The sequence below is a fragment of the Rosa rugosa genome, chromosome 5, assembly GCF_958449725.1.
Source record: "Rosa rugosa chromosome 5, drRosRugo1.1, whole genome shotgun sequence".
NCBI classification, from domain to species: Eukaryota; Viridiplantae; Streptophyta; class Magnoliopsida; order Rosales; family Rosaceae; genus Rosa; species Rosa rugosa.
Genome location: NC_084824.1, coordinates 21,556,460 through 21,571,283, shown reverse-complemented (window position 1 = coordinate 21,571,283; position 14,824 = coordinate 21,556,460). Strand labels below are relative to the sequence as shown.

The 14,824-nt window shown below is 38.1% G+C and overlaps 3 protein-coding genes across 6 annotated transcripts; 2 read left to right on the top strand and 1 right to left on the bottom strand.

Moving 5' to 3' along the window:
* The first annotated feature begins 359 nt into the window (after positions 1–359).
* LOC133712569 (glucose-1-phosphate adenylyltransferase large subunit 3, chloroplastic/amyloplastic) lies at positions 360–5,847 on the top strand. The gene is made up of 15 exons (XM_062138674.1): positions 360–691; positions 1,526–1,639; positions 1,762–1,935; positions 2,020–2,112; positions 3,447–3,530; positions 3,616–3,671; positions 3,805–3,898; positions 4,002–4,114; positions 4,223–4,295; positions 4,426–4,506; positions 4,654–4,740; positions 4,967–5,071; positions 5,147–5,253; positions 5,348–5,408; positions 5,545–5,847. The coding sequence occupies exons 1-15, from the start codon at positions 455–457 to the stop codon at positions 5,644–5,646; spliced, it is 1,581 nt and encodes a 526-aa protein (XP_061994658.1). The 5' UTR covers positions 360–454; the 3' UTR covers positions 5,647–5,847.
* Positions 5,848–6,247: 400 nt separating this feature from the next.
* On the bottom strand, positions 6,248–9,235 carry LOC133709899 (DEAD-box ATP-dependent RNA helicase 58, chloroplastic). 3 transcript variants are annotated; one of them, XM_062135842.1, is made up of 9 exons: positions 8,719–9,235; positions 8,514–8,627; positions 8,294–8,416; positions 8,026–8,130; positions 7,727–7,882; positions 7,555–7,623; positions 7,349–7,438; positions 6,952–7,092; positions 6,248–6,540 (listed from the first exon to the last, which is right to left on the bottom strand). In XM_062135842.1, exons 1-9 carry the CDS (start codon positions 9,070–9,072, stop codon positions 6,277–6,279), a joined length of 1,416 nt encoding a protein of 471 aa, XP_061991826.1. In that variant the 5' UTR covers positions 9,073–9,235; the 3' UTR covers positions 6,248–6,276. The 3 variants fall into 3 exon arrangements, with proteins under 3 accessions (XP_061991826.1, XP_061991827.1, XP_061991828.1); XM_062135843.1 differs by having other exon boundaries at positions 8,514–8,623; positions 8,719–8,852; XM_062135844.1 differs by lacking the exon at positions 8,719–9,235 and adding an exon at positions 8,672–8,717 and having other exon boundaries at positions 8,514–8,573.
* Positions 9,236–10,729: 1,494 nt separating this feature from the next.
* LOC133709900 (E3 ubiquitin-protein ligase RHF1A) lies at positions 10,730–13,804 on the top strand. Of its 2 annotated transcripts, none has more exons than XM_062135846.1 (8): positions 10,730–11,102; positions 11,606–11,652; positions 11,766–11,828; positions 11,945–12,056; positions 12,148–12,470; positions 12,784–12,891; positions 13,016–13,359; positions 13,455–13,804. In XM_062135846.1, the coding sequence occupies exons 1-7, from the start codon at positions 10,953–10,955 to the stop codon at positions 13,344–13,346; spliced, it is 1,134 nt and encodes a 377-aa protein (XP_061991830.1). In that variant the 5' UTR covers positions 10,730–10,952; the 3' UTR covers positions 13,347–13,359; positions 13,455–13,804. The 2 variants fall into 2 exon arrangements, with proteins under 2 accessions (XP_061991830.1, XP_061991829.1); XM_062135845.1 differs by having other exon boundaries at positions 10,732–11,102; positions 13,473–13,804.
* Positions 13,805–14,824: the final 1,020 nt, after the last annotated feature.

Sequence of the window (14,824 nt, the reverse complement as noted above, 5' to 3'; positions counted from 1 at the left end):
CAAATTTCGGCCAAGGTTATTTTTGATGAAATGTAATCAAGACCTTATATATTTACAACCCTGAGTTTTAATATATGGTACTTGATCAGTCTTGATTGTCAAAGAAAATGAAAAACTCACGTCCAAATGTAACTTGCTAATACTTTGCAAGGGAATCTGGTGGTCTGAAGGCAACCCTTGAGCCTTCAGCATATTCTTTGATCCGTAAATTCTCAACCAGAGAGAGGATTAATATGGAAATGGATGTTTCTCTTCTTTTGCAAGGAGACAAACACAATATGTAACTGGTGGATGCAAATGAATATGGATAGCGTGGCCAAAATATCATGCATCATCCATGTAAACTTTAGACCTCCCTTACTCACGGAGTCACGGACCTTGCACATATAAACCACTCCCTCCATTTATAGCAATTCCAATCTTCTCCTTGGATTTTCAAAATCCAAGAACAACAATGGCAGTGTCGGCCGATCATTGCCGGATTTCCCTCTCCGCTGCTATCCAGTCATGCGGCGCAGCGGGGCTGGCGGGGAGGAATCCGAGGGGGCTTGTGAAGTTTTGCAATGGAGAAGTGATGGGGAAGAAGCTGCAGCTGAGTCAGGTTCAGCAAGGAGGTGGTAGCATGAAGAATAAGAAGAATGGACATGTTTGTATGTCTCTTACTGCCGCTGATGTAATTGGTGAGGTCAAGGTGAGCTTTCAAAAACTCACAACATAGACGAATACATGAAACATGCATGCATTGGCCTAAACAGAGTCTCATTTAGACAATCATAAGTAGTATTAAACAAAATGCATGTCGTAAGCTAATTGCTAATCATGAGTTCATGACTTTTGATATTTCTATTTGATTTTTGGTTGGGGACTAATTAAATTTTTCCCCCTTCGAGTATAATGTTTAACATTTGCACCTTTTTGTTTAAGAAGTTTGATTTTGTCTTGAGGTAAAAATAGCTTATCTCGACTTTGTCTACAAAGAAAAAAAAAATTATCAAATTGTAGCACAAAATTAACAATTGGACTAAAATGTTACATTTTTTTACTTTAATGATGAAATTTGAAATTTTTAAGCAATGCGATGCAATGTGAAAAACACAATATATATGCTTTTAGATGCAGAGGCCTAAATCTTCGATGACCTTTAAAATTATTTGAAACCTTATTAGGCTTATGTTTTGGACATAAGATGGCATGCAAATGCACATATTTGACATCATTAAGCAATTCACATCGGTCGAATTGGAGTCCATGATTAAGAGAGCAAGACTCAAACTTCAGTCTTAGTAGTTAACTAGTTATGTATTTCAAATTTTTGTTCATAACTACTATATATAACAGTAATTAGACAAAAAAAAAAAAAAAAAAAAAAAAAAACTACTTTAACTGTAGAAAGGACTGCACTCTCTACCACTACTTTTGTTACCAAGTGAAAATATGAACACACCCAATTAACGTCTGAAGTGGGAGATCAAAGGACTGTAACAAGTTTCTGCTTCATAACCAACTGGCAATTGGTCTAGTGCAGTTAAGGGACATGGATGTAGAGAGGCGAAATCCAAAGACCGTCGTTGCAATTGTACTGGGAGGTGGAGCTGGTACTCGTCTTTTCCCACTCACCAAACGGCGAGCAAAGCCTGCTGTAAGCTCTCTCTTTCTTTCTACAAAGCTGCAACTTCCTTATTTTGTGTGATCATATACAAGTCCGTCAACACTTTCTGAGTGATTAATGTTACTTGTTATGCTACATTATGTTCTTCTTAGGTCCCAATAGGGGGAGCATACAGACTTATTGATGTGCCAATGAGCAACTGCATAAACAGTGGAATCAACAAAGTCTATATCCTCACTCAGTACAACTCAGCATCACTCAACAGGCACATTTCCCGAGCTTACAACTTTGGCAGCGGTACAACATTTGGCGATGGCTATGTAGAGGTATGTTAGCTTCAATGAAACTAATATTGTCTTAGCCAGCAAGTAGTTTTGACAAAATGTTACACACACCCTTTGGCATGACAGGTTCTAGCTGCTACTCAAACTCCGGGAGAGTCAGGTCAGAGATGGTTCCAGGGCACTGCAGATGCTGTTCGACAGTTCCATTGGCTTTTTGAGGTACTCAAACCCAACAATTCATTTAATAAAATCCAAAAAAATTTCAGAACCTGAATTTTGTAGTATAGAGATTATACAAACTGTGGAAAACTAGCTATGAGCATAGAATGTGTGCAAGGCTTTCCTTTGGTTACAATTTCTGAAGGGAAATTGGTGTGATTCACTGCATCAGCGAATTCCCGAGTCTCCAAACACACTCCTGCATCACTCTATAGACAAATCCACCTTTTCCCTTCACAACCTTAACGTTGTTAGCTGTTTAGAATTGCATACCTGGAGCATAGTCCAAAACACTCTTCCTGATTTCTTCTCTTGCACCACAGCTGCTCTTTTTAGTAATTTTTCCCTTCGAACCATCAAGCACATAGTTGATAACAAAACCATATAGTAGTTTCTTGATCCTGAATTGGTGTGCGGTTTGAGGAGATCATTTAGTGTTTCATTCACCGGAACAATTTCATCAGTTGGAATAGGCACTAAAAATCTGTACATCATGGCTGAAATAATGTTGCTGCTGCATGTTGTGGCCACCTAGGTTCCAATAAGTGTGGTCAGTTAGATTCACTGCAGTAGGCTTTTTTAGAGCTACACTTTCAGTGTCACAATCAATTTTTTATTTTATTTTCAATGAATGTGTACATCACAGTAACAAGAAGATTGCAGGAACTCCTTCACCATTAAAACTACGAGAAATGGATGCTGACCCTCTGGTTAATACCTACTCACTTTCCAAATAACACGATCGGATGTCTGGGTCCTCTTGAACCACCATCTTGTTTATTCGATCATTAGCAACTAGTTTATATTGGCTTGAGTTCATAAGTCCAAATCTTGTCCTTTGCTAAAGAACTTTGCATTTACAAACCGGAAAGTGAGTAGGATTAGAAAACTATACTTCAGAGGTCATTATTTTGTTCAAACAATCATATTAGTTAAGACCACGGTATGCTGAGGGAGCATCCAGTTATATTGAAGAGCAAAAGTCATGGCATGCGTTAAACAAGAAATACAGTGAGGATGAAACTATTTATTCTTTACTTTGAAGTCATTATTGGCTCATGAACTTCTCACTAGCTTCCACACTGTGATAAAAATATATCAATCACATATTCACAAGTGGTTGCATTTACAGTGGGTTGAAACTGAACTAGTACTCTCACTCTGAGCTGTTTATGATTAGACACACAAAAAATCATCATTCCATAAACCGATAAAAATTCTAGCTCATTGTTATGCACATAGTTGTTTTTGGGAACTAAAGACTGTATCTTGAGTAGGATGGCCCTAAAAAACTGGTGGCATGATAACATACACCTGTCTTATTCATGCTGCAGGATGCAAGAAGTAGAGACATTGAGGATGTCCTGATTCTATCTGGAGATCACTTGTATCGAATGGACTACATGGACTACATTCAAGTAAACCACAGCATCTTAGCTTTGTTTAGCTAAATACATTCAGAACTCCAATTCTCAAACATAATAAATTTATCTCACTCTACAGAATCACCGGGAAAGTGGTGCAGATATTACCATTTCTTGTTTGCCAATGGATGACAGGTACGCTATTAATCTCACCAGAACTATGTTTCTCTTGAATTTTCCTAGTTTTATTGACTTTAAATTTTCCTGGTAATATAAATTTGAAGATCAACATTTAAACTCTCTCTCTCTCTCTCTCTCTCCATGGCAGTCGTGCCTCAGATTTTGGTCTGATGAAGATAGACAAGAAAGGAAAGGTCCTCTCGTTCAGTGAAAAGCCTAAAGGAGCTGACCTGAAGGCAATGGTAATAGTCATACACTCATACCTAATGCTATCACTAATAATTGACATTTTGAACTGGCAGAAGCCTATAGTGACTTATATGCTCACACTACTGCAAACTCCAGGCAGTAGATACGACAGTTCTGGGACTTTCTGTGGATGAGGCAGTAAAGAAGCCATACATTGCTTCAATGGGAGTGTACGTCTTCAAGAAGGAGATACTTCTGAATCTTCTAAGGTGCTAATCATGTAAAGTTTATCTGGGTTAAAGAAACTCATATACATATGCACCTACACACACCCAATGTTACAGATATTTGAAAATTGTGCTAACTATTTGAGCCAGATGGCGCTTCCCGACTGCAAATGACTTTGGATCAGAGATTATTCCAGCCTCAGCTAATGAATTTTTCATAAAGGTTTATATTGAATCTCTGTCTCATAATATTTATATGTGTTTTTTAAACTCAATATACATGCTATCAAGACATGCACATCTAATTCGAACTCACTAACCTTGCTATTGACTTTGCTATGTATTTTGTGCAGGCTTATCTGTTTAATGATTACTGGGAAGACATCGGAACCATCAGATCCTTCTTCGAGGCAAACCTTGCCCTCACTCAGCATGTAAGTAGAAAGCAAGATGGTAAAGTAGCAAGTGCTTAAACAAAGTTACAATGGTGATCTTCTAATGTCGGGTGTATCATGATTCATTAATCATAATTTTGGATGAACTTGTACAGAATCTGACCCTATTTTCTTCGGTTCTTTCAGCCAAACAAGTTTAGTTTCTATGATGCAGCAAAGCCAATGTATACTTCAAGAAGAAACTTACCTCCATCAAAGATTGATGGTAGCAAGGTTAGTAGTCTTGAAGGACTCGTCTTTGATTTTCTCTTGAAGCTCCTCAACTAAGAAAGAAGTTGCATAAAAATGCATGATATCTATCCATGTGAAGAGCTAAATCAGATTAGTTGTTCAAGCACAACAATGCTCTCGACAAAACCAAGAATATAGAGAAGGTACCTCTAAGATGTATCAAGCCAGATAATTTTGTTTTGTAACACTCTGCCTTGTTCTTGTGCAGATTGTTGACTCCATCATATCGCATGGAAGTTTCTTAACCAATTGCTTTATAGAGCACAGTGTTGTCGGTATCAGATCCCGGATAAACGCAAATGTTCACCTTAAGGTTTGCTCTCTACAGTTTCTCATTATGTGTAGCTCAAGTTGGCAAGGTTGTTTATGATTATCAAAATACATGCAGGACACCGTGATGCTTGGTGCTGATTACTACGAAACCGATTCTGAGGTGGTATCACTGTTAGCTGAAGGAAGAGTTCCCGTTGGAATAGGAGAGAACACAAAAATCAAGTACAAGCTGCTTAAAACCTCCCTTTGTTTTTCACTAGTTACAATGCTCAAATTCTTTCTTCTCATAATTCATGAATCTTGATGTTATTTGCAGAGACTGCATTATTGACAAAAACGCTAGAATCGGGAAGAATGTTGTTATTGCAAACACCGAGGTACGGCCGAGTTACATTTCCTAAAACTTGAATGCGACTTCTGATCTTCCAGATCAGTTTTCTGTGCTTTACAACATTGATGTAGTTTATTCAATTCCTTTTAATTTCCATTTTCTGTTTATGTATGTAATTTCAGGGAGTACAAGAGGCTGACAGATCTTCGGAAGGGTTTTACATCCGCTCTGGTGTAACTGTTATATTGAAAAATTCAACTATCCAAGATGGACTTTCGATCTAAAACATCCCTCCATCCTTGGTTTTTGGGTATATCTGGATGGAACTAAAAGAGAGGGACCGAACTAAAAGAGATGATGCAATATCCCTCTATAAACTACTCATGTAAGTAGAGCAAGACACTTCTATCATGCGAATGTGTATAAACCTTGTTGTACAAGAAATTCTGCCATTTTATTTATATACAATAACTCGTTCAATGATTCATCAAATCAAAGACTTGCGCAAGTCATAATTATCCAGTGATGACAATGTATTGAGCGTGTTGAGGGTGCCAAAATACACCTTCAGCGGCTGAAGGTGTGACAACATTAATTTCTCACGAAAGATAAGGATTTTGAAGAAAGACTGATTGAACATCCCCATGTGGCTTGACCCATTAAACGTTGATATGATTTAGATGCCATAACGCATTTCCATCTCTATCAAACTTGCAGGTCAAAAAGCATTTATGATTATATTTCCAGAATTGTTCTTCCATTAGACCCCTCTTTGTCACTGTATAATCGTCCTCCCATAAGGAAAGTGACTCATTCTAGTCTCAAACATGATGTGTTTGGATATCAAAGCAAGATGGATTGAAACAGCTCCAAAGAAAGGGCAAGTTGTGTACAAAATTGAGATAACATTGATTCTATACAATTAGCTCTTCACAGTTAAACATCAGTTCATTTTCATATTTTTGCAAAACAAATCGCTCCTCTGACATTATAATGTTGGTTACAGTGCATTTCTTGCCTGAAAACGGTTTCCTACCTGTTCTCCCAGCTCGATGAAGATAATCAACAGCAGTTCTTGGTAGATCAAAGTTGTATATGTGAGTGGTGTCTGGTAGGTCAACCCCTCTAGCCGCTATATCTGTTGACACAAGGAGATAGCTGCTTCCTTGTCTCAGTTCCTAAATTAAATAGATAGATATGTCAGAAGAGTTCAACAATGAAAACATATTGATCCAAACAACAAGAGTACAGGGTCAAGAATTGGAAAGTTTGGATACTTTCAAAAGGTATCTCAGGGACTTGAAAACAGAAAGGCCTTCCTATTCAAGGCTTTCAGCACTCCATCTCAGTTTCTGTTCCCTTATATATGAAATTGCAAAGAAGTAATTGCCCGTATGTCACGACCCAAAGCTCTAATGACAACTTTCAACATTTGTTTAAACTACTATCATCAGTTTTTGGTTTTGAGAAGATGACATTAGCTTGATTATATCTCAGTGGTTCCTATGTATACTTGCAATGTATGTCACATGAATCAATAAAAAGTCAAATATAATGTGTTTAGTTTTGAAGACTCCAGCATTACTTACTGATAGAGAAGCTGCACGTGAGTTGAAATTCATGTCTTCTTCCAAAAGGAGGATGTCTGAACATCCCTGATATGAAGCCTTCAAGAAATCAACTAATAGAGTTGTTGGTGGAGCATTTCCAGCCTTCTTTGACTTCTCGGACTGAACAAATAGATAAGAATTTATATTACTTAGATAGGAATCCATCTATATAGTTATAAGGAACATGAAACATCCAACTTAGAAAACAACTATAGATTGTAAGCTTTTATATACATGAATTGCCTAAATGACACCCTTCATTATATAACTACCTCTGGGTAAAGCATTGATCAGATGACGCTCGGCTTCAGCATAAAATTATAGGATTTCTTCAGCCTAAAAAATCAAAACAGAGACAAGGATATGTAGCACAAACCTGCTCACCGACAAAAATAATGCCAGACTGCAGTGCATCGGACTGCAATAAGGACAACAAGGTTTCATGCCTTCTGTTTTTACCACTTATCTGTTAAGACATGACAGATTTTTGCAGATCCTAAATCAGGTTAGTAAGAACATAAAATGACAGAAAAACCAGATAGCAGAATGAAGTTGGTTACAAGGATTGAAGAATTTTCATACCACAAATCTATGGTGTAAACATGATGGCATGGGCTGAACCGGATTGACATGGATATGAATTGCATCATTCTGCACAGTGTATACACACCATTATGCATGTACAGAAAAACATAGAGGCAGCAGAGTATCCAAATAAAGGTGTAAAGTGGAAACAAGAACTATAGCAGCAAACCTTGGTCCATTTCTGTTGTATACAATCATGTAAAAATCGCCTATGCTGTGGAATGGAAGCACTGGCAAAAACAGTCTGACGGCTATTGATTGACGAATATGATGTCAAAAGCTTCCGAAGAGAACTGACTTGTTTTGAACCAAACATAAAATCAACCTAACCAAACAATGCATATGAAACATTAATATATGGCAAAACTGATAGAACGTCCCATCTGCCATAATAGTGTTGAAACTTTAAAATCTATGCCACAAAATAGCTGACGGGATAACTAAATACAAAATTTTCTTCCAATTTACCTCATCAATCACCAGCACTCGCATAGATTCAAGCTTAATGATACGCTTCTCAAGCATTTGGCACAAACTCCCTATCGTCGCCACAACAATTGTAGGTGGCTCTGCCTGAGACAATATAATCACTCTCAATAAGCACCTCGATAGTGTATATTCCTTCCTCAGAATGATAGAATCTAGTCCATTACACGACAAGATAAAACAACTAAAGAAAACCAAACCACTACTAGTATGCAAATGCAAGTAATAGTATAAACTAAAAATGCAGCACCTTCAACCAACTCTTGTGCCTTGTCAACATTCCTCCATCCAAAAGAGCCATAACAGTACAACCTTTCTGCTCCAATTCCCCCTCCTTCGGCTTCGCCGCCAACATTCTAGCAACCCTCGTAACCTAACTCATCAATACACACACAGTCATTTCCTTTCAACCGCATCACAGGAAATCACCATTACAATGATACAATACAAACACAATATAAGTTTCTTACTTGCATGCCAAGTTCCCTAGTGGGCACTACAATGAGGGCTTGCACAGCCGATCTCTGAGTCTTCACCACAGCAAATATCAAAAGCAGATACGTCAGCGTCTTCCCAGAACCTGTCTACACAAATCACCAAAACCCACAACCCAAGATTCAAACTTTACCTTTCCAAAACAACCCCGGACCCATCAAAGTAATTACGAATTTAGACCTGGGCGTGAAGTATGCAGTCCCGCCCGGAAAACAGAGTCGGCAGAGCCTGCCGCTGCACCGGCGTCGGCGCCACGTATCCCAATTCCTCCATTCTGCACAGTATGTGGTCCGGAACATGGGGCTCGCAAATTCGCCGGAGAGTGACGTCATCGTTATCGGAGTCGGATTCAGTGGAGGTCGGAGAAGAGCTCAGAACCGCCGGTAAAGGACTAAAATTTGATACAAAGGAATTGAATGAGAAGATTCTAGGGTTAGGGTTTAGGGATTGGAAGCTCAAATGGGCATGGCGGGAATTTGAAGTATGAATTGGGGGTGATAGAGGGAGAAGCTGGGTAGGTGATAGTGTAGCCATTGAAGCAGAGTCTGAGGATATGAAGTGTGTACTGGACTGTAGAGGATTAGAGATGGGAGTTACTGTCTAGAAGCGGCGGCAAAAGCCAACGGTGTCGTATTGGGTGTACGTTTTTTATTTGTTTTGGTTGGAGATGAGTTAAGAGGGTCACGTAGATAGACACGTCGGTTGGGAGTGCGGTTGGAGTTGGTGGACGGTCAATACAATGAGACATGTCCTAATTTAAGCTCTAAAATCTACCATCATTGTACCTCTTTCCTTATGGCCCTTCACATTTTGTTTCATTTCTTCTGAAGGGCTTACTCATTTTAGGAATCTCGTTCTACCGCTTGGAAATTCAGGTTTAGTATTTTCATCTAGAGGCGCTAGTTACTCCGGGAACATCTTTATCAATGTCGTGTCATTGTTTTTCCCTCTTCATATAAGTTTGGGTAAAGTATTGAAAAATCACTCTTAAATTTAATACTTGAATGATTAATAAAAACTTTCAAATCGCTTACAAAAAACTTTTATTATTGAAACATACAATTACAATCGTAAATGAGGGCATCCAGAACAAACTCTGGAGCGTTTGAGAACCATTCGATATGGGTATTAGCATCAAAACCATAACTTGCAAACCTGTGGGCTACTCTATTGGAGGTTCGATAAGCATGTTGTATCCCAATCGAAGGCAACTGATGAAGAAGTGCCTTGATATCGTCCACTAAGTTGCCTAGAGGTGTGAAATCCTCACCCTCCTCACAAATAGCCTTTATAGCCAAGAGACAATCACTTTGAACAATAACATTCGTTACTGTCATGGCTTGCAACAATTCTAACCCATGTTTAATTGCAAGAAGTTCCACATGCATTGCAGAAGTGACATACTCTTTATGATAAGCAAATCCAGCAATGAATTCACCATTTTCATTCCGCAAGACACCTCCCACCCCTCCATGAGTTGCTGAGTGTAGAAATGCTCCATCTGTGTTCAATTTTAGCATCCCTGCTATAGGTGGGCGCCAAGGTTGATTGCCTTTAAGTCGAGGAGAAGCCTGACTGCCAGTAGCCTTGTTTATGCTACTATACTCTTCAAACCAGGCCATAGTACTAGCGACAATAGCAGGAGCAACAATAGCAGAATCATTCCAAAGCTTCTCAAATCGTTTTGATTACGAATCATACTTAAAAACAAATGTATCAATTAACAATTACATGTGTATGATTTTATTCTCTAGTCTCTTTTAGTAATCTACCTATATCTTTTTCTCCAAACTTAATAATTGTATTAATTTGTGCAATGTTAACGTGGATATGTAAGAGATTACATGCCTTCTTCTTCAAATATTTGACTTGCTTATTAGTAGCAACACTACTCATATGAATTGTCATTTTGTAACAAATAATCAAAACTTTGACCTATTTTATCAAATTTATTACTTTCTAATCATTTGACACACGATATTTCTTAAAGTTTTGTGGTTTTAAATAGATTGCAGTGTTCTTGCATTTCGTAAAAGAATTAAAAAAAAAAGAAAAAAAAGAAGAAGAAGAATGTACTAGAGAGCAATAACCCAAAACTGAAAGGAGGAAATGATAAAAAGACTAAAGAACAAATCAGGGTTTGATTTGCATCAAATCGAGTTTTGATTCCATCAAATCAAAAAAACGTGTGAATCGGTTTAGGTGGCAGAGTTTTCTGAGCCCCTTCATCTTTCTCTGCCCCTTAAAATTCCTTACTTTGACCCTGTGTACTCTCTCATTCCCTCATTCGACACTTTTGTAGGGTTCTTTTCTTCTTCTTATTATTAATCTCCATCGTCTCCTCCCACCATAAAGTCACTACCTTTACCTTTTCCTCTGCCATCCCCTCCAATCCCCACATTGCTCACTCCAAAATGGCATCTTTCGCTCCTTCCTCTTCTTCTTCTGATAACCCAATACCCATCTGGACTCCATCCTCCTCTGTATCTGCTTTTCCCGACGAGCCGTATGAAGACTCCTGCAGTATCTGCCTCGAGCCTTTCTGCTCCGATGACCCAGCCACTGTAAGATCATTTGCACAGCTCGAAAAAAAGTTTGTTTCTTTTGGTTGAATTCGGTGTTTTTGGCACTACCCAAGTGACAGTATCACTGGGTCTCTGTTTCGAAATGCTGTTCGTAAAGAGTGATTCTAGTTTTGAATGTACTTTTGGAATCTGTAATTGCTGGTTTTTATACGGGATATGAATTGTGATCCACTGTGGTTTTGGTTTTTGGTGATAGAGCAGTGTGTGTAGTTTTCTGTTTGATTGAATTTCGATATGTTGTATTATTGTAGCATGGAAATAATGTATAATACATCTATATTAAGCTATTCGTTGGTTCAGATGTTAAGTTCCATTGGTTGATTTGTAACTATCGTATAGCATGTGAAGTTCTGTCAAGCATAGTCTGTTTCTTGGTGATATGAGGATTTGGAGTGATGATGTGATCAGTTGAAAGTTATTTGGTGATTGTTAGTTTAGGTGTTAAATGAGTGTTGACTCCTAGAATTTCGTTCTTGTTTCAGATTACCAGCTGCAAACATGACTATCATCTCCACTGTATATTAGAATGGTAAAGCCAATTTAGTTTACGAATCAGTTATCTCTTATTTATCTGTTACCCACAGATGCAAATTGCTGTGTTGTATGAATGGTTTTTTCTTATTGAACTTGATCTTTCTTCAGGTCACAAAGAAGTAAAGAATGCCCAATTTGTTGGCAGTTACTTGTCTTGAAGGATCCGGCTAGGTATGTTACTTTCTCGAGTTTTGGAATATGCTACTTCTCTTTAATTTCTCTATGATAATCTTATTTGTTCAGCCAATTAACTGTTTTGGAATATGTCAATTAACTGTTTTGTTCAGCCAAGGGCTTCTAGATGTTGTACAGAATGAGAAGCGCTCAAGGGCAAGAAACATATCTTCCATTGCCCCCCCAACTTTTCATAATTCCTCTGAGGACTTTGACTTTGAACATGTGAGATTCTAATGATTTGAGAAATTTGTTATACTTGAAATATTTGGTTGTTGAGAATGGATTTTTATTAATGGGAAAATTGCATTTTTAGGATTCGTTCTCAGATGACTCCGATTTGGACGAGCGTATTATGCAGCATCTTGCTGCTGCGTCTAGCAGGGCTCGTTATGTACGCAGAAGGGAAAGACACAGATATTCTGGACTGGGCCCTTCCAATGGTTTTAATTTTTCCCCTCGTGAAAATGTTTCTGGTATGGAGCAAGCACACCCAACTTCTCCTGAAGAACGTCCAAGTTTCACCTATGGTTCACCAGGAGGTGATTCACCAACTTCTCCAAGACCACCTGTTGTTCAACCTCCACCATCTTTTATCTGCAGCACTGCTGCCAACAATGATGTTCCTTTCAAACCAAGGTATGCACCTAGGGCCGGAAGTATTTTCCAAATGTGGCCAGGCATGAAATTATTATTCAGTTTTTTTAGCATGCACTCCAGAACCGGAGAAAATATTCCATGAAGCTCATGAATGAAAATTAATACTCCCAGCCACTGCATTGTATTGATTCACGTAGAATACAGTTTGCACTGAAATATTAAGGCCGGAGAAAGTATTTATATCATATATAAATGAATCATGAACTAAACTTAGTTATTCAATTTTTCTTATTGCCTACACATCCTTTTCTGTTTGTTTTTCTGTGTCTTACCACTTCTTTGGTCAATGCAGAGTTCTCTTTGGCCAGCCAACACCTAATGGACCACAAAGACAAAGCCCATCTGAGATGCTCAATTTTCCAGAGTCAATCAAATCAAAGCTGTCTGCTGCTTCAGCCAGGTACAAATGTTTCTGTCACGCTCCTCATTTAAGATAATATTTACTCTTTATAGAAAAAAAAAAAAAAAAAAAAACTGCTATTGTTTGTTTTATGCTCATATGCACAATTTTCATGTTGTCAAAGATACAAAGAGTCCATCTCCAAAGGCACCCGAGGGTTGAAGGAAAAGCTACTTGCTCGTAACAACTCAGTCAAGGAGATGAGCAAAGGAGTTCAACGTGAGATGACTGCAGGAATTGCTGGTGTTGCACGAATGTTCGAGCGCCTAGACCTTACCTCAAAGAAACCTGGTGCCCCTACTCCAGTTTCTGGTCGTAGTGGGGGTACTTCAAACTTCTCCGTCAAGGGAAAAGCTGTGCTAGAGAATGTTATTGTTCAGTCGTGTAATAAAAGTAGTGGAAGAATTGCTGATGAAAGTTCTGAAGCACCCTCTCAGATCATCAGGCTGACTTGAAGTTTCTGCACAGGTCCTAAATATTTACTTTCCTAATGATTTATTATTACATAGTAATATTAATATTTACAGTCCCAACACTAACTTATATCTGTTTTTCTTTTGCAGTGGCCAATGTTGCTACAGGGTTTGGATTTAGCTCATCGAAGAATAATTGTTTGTGTTTTACTTCTCAAGCACAAAGGCATATCAGCAAGTGACGTTATGGTTAAAGCCAAGCTGCTGGTTGGTTTTGCGTCCTGCATTGCCTATTTATGCAAAACAAAAGAACCCTTAGTTATTCCATGTGGATGACTTGTGTGCCCTGTCCAGCGCACTTATTTTGCTTAGTTGCGTAGGTTATGTATTCTGGGGAATTCCTTATATGTACCAGTTGCAAATGGATTCCAGGGGAATTCCTAATGTATACCAGTTGCCTTGACTGGTTAACTCGTTTTATAATAGTCTTTATTTTGCTTCATTGTTTAAATTGGTTTTGTGCAAAGTACCGACGTTATCAAAAAGTAAAGAAAATATAAGGAGAGCTACTAAATTATTTTTTACGATCCTACAGAGACTTACCTGTGGGTGTAGGGCAGGGCGATTGACTCTCAATCCTATTCCAAGTTGATATCAGCAGGCTAATGAATTCAATCCCCTGATGGTGTGCATATCTCATTCCTGGCGTTAGAGATGTGATGAGTTCAAGTCACATTTTTCAGGGCTGCAAGTTTTCCATGAAGTTTTGGAACTTCTCCATTTGCAATGAGGGGTCTTTAGTAAAGACTAGTTAGAAAGACCCGCGCGATGCTGCGGGTTTTTTAGTCGCAATAACTTGGTGTAATGTTGCAAAAAAAGTTAAAAAACCGAATGAGAAAACAAAGAAGAATAGCAAAAAAGCTTTTACGTATATTGATAAGTAGATGTACAAAATGTCTGCTGTTTTGGTCGATTGTTTTTCAAGGACTGTTAGCATTACAAAAAACATAGAGAATGATCCTTATTGAAAAAAGTTACACAGCTTGACAAAAAGCATAAGATTGCAAAGCAGAAGTGGCTAGGTAAGGTCTTTTGTGTCAGATTGAACCAATGTATTTGTGCTGGTCTGATCTTATAGTGTTGTTTCATCTTCATAGTTGTCTCTGAAATAAACAGGGCATATGAAGGTTATACATAAAAGATTGGCTCATTAACTAAGGGATGACTAAATTGAACGGACAGAGTAGATAAAACGCAAAAACTAAGTGGAAAACTTTATCCTGAAATTAGAATTGAAGCGAAAATTTTAAAACTTGCCTTTTTGGATTCTTGCTCGGTTTTGCTTTGAACAATTCCTTCCTTTCTGGTGATCGTCTCTTTAATTTTAATTTATTTTTTTGAATGAGCAATACAACCAATGGTAGCTGATATAGCCACTATCAATTCAAATGTCAATTAATTCCTTGTCTTCAAAATCATGCATAAAGGCCACAATTTTGTTGAAAAACCTCTATGAACTC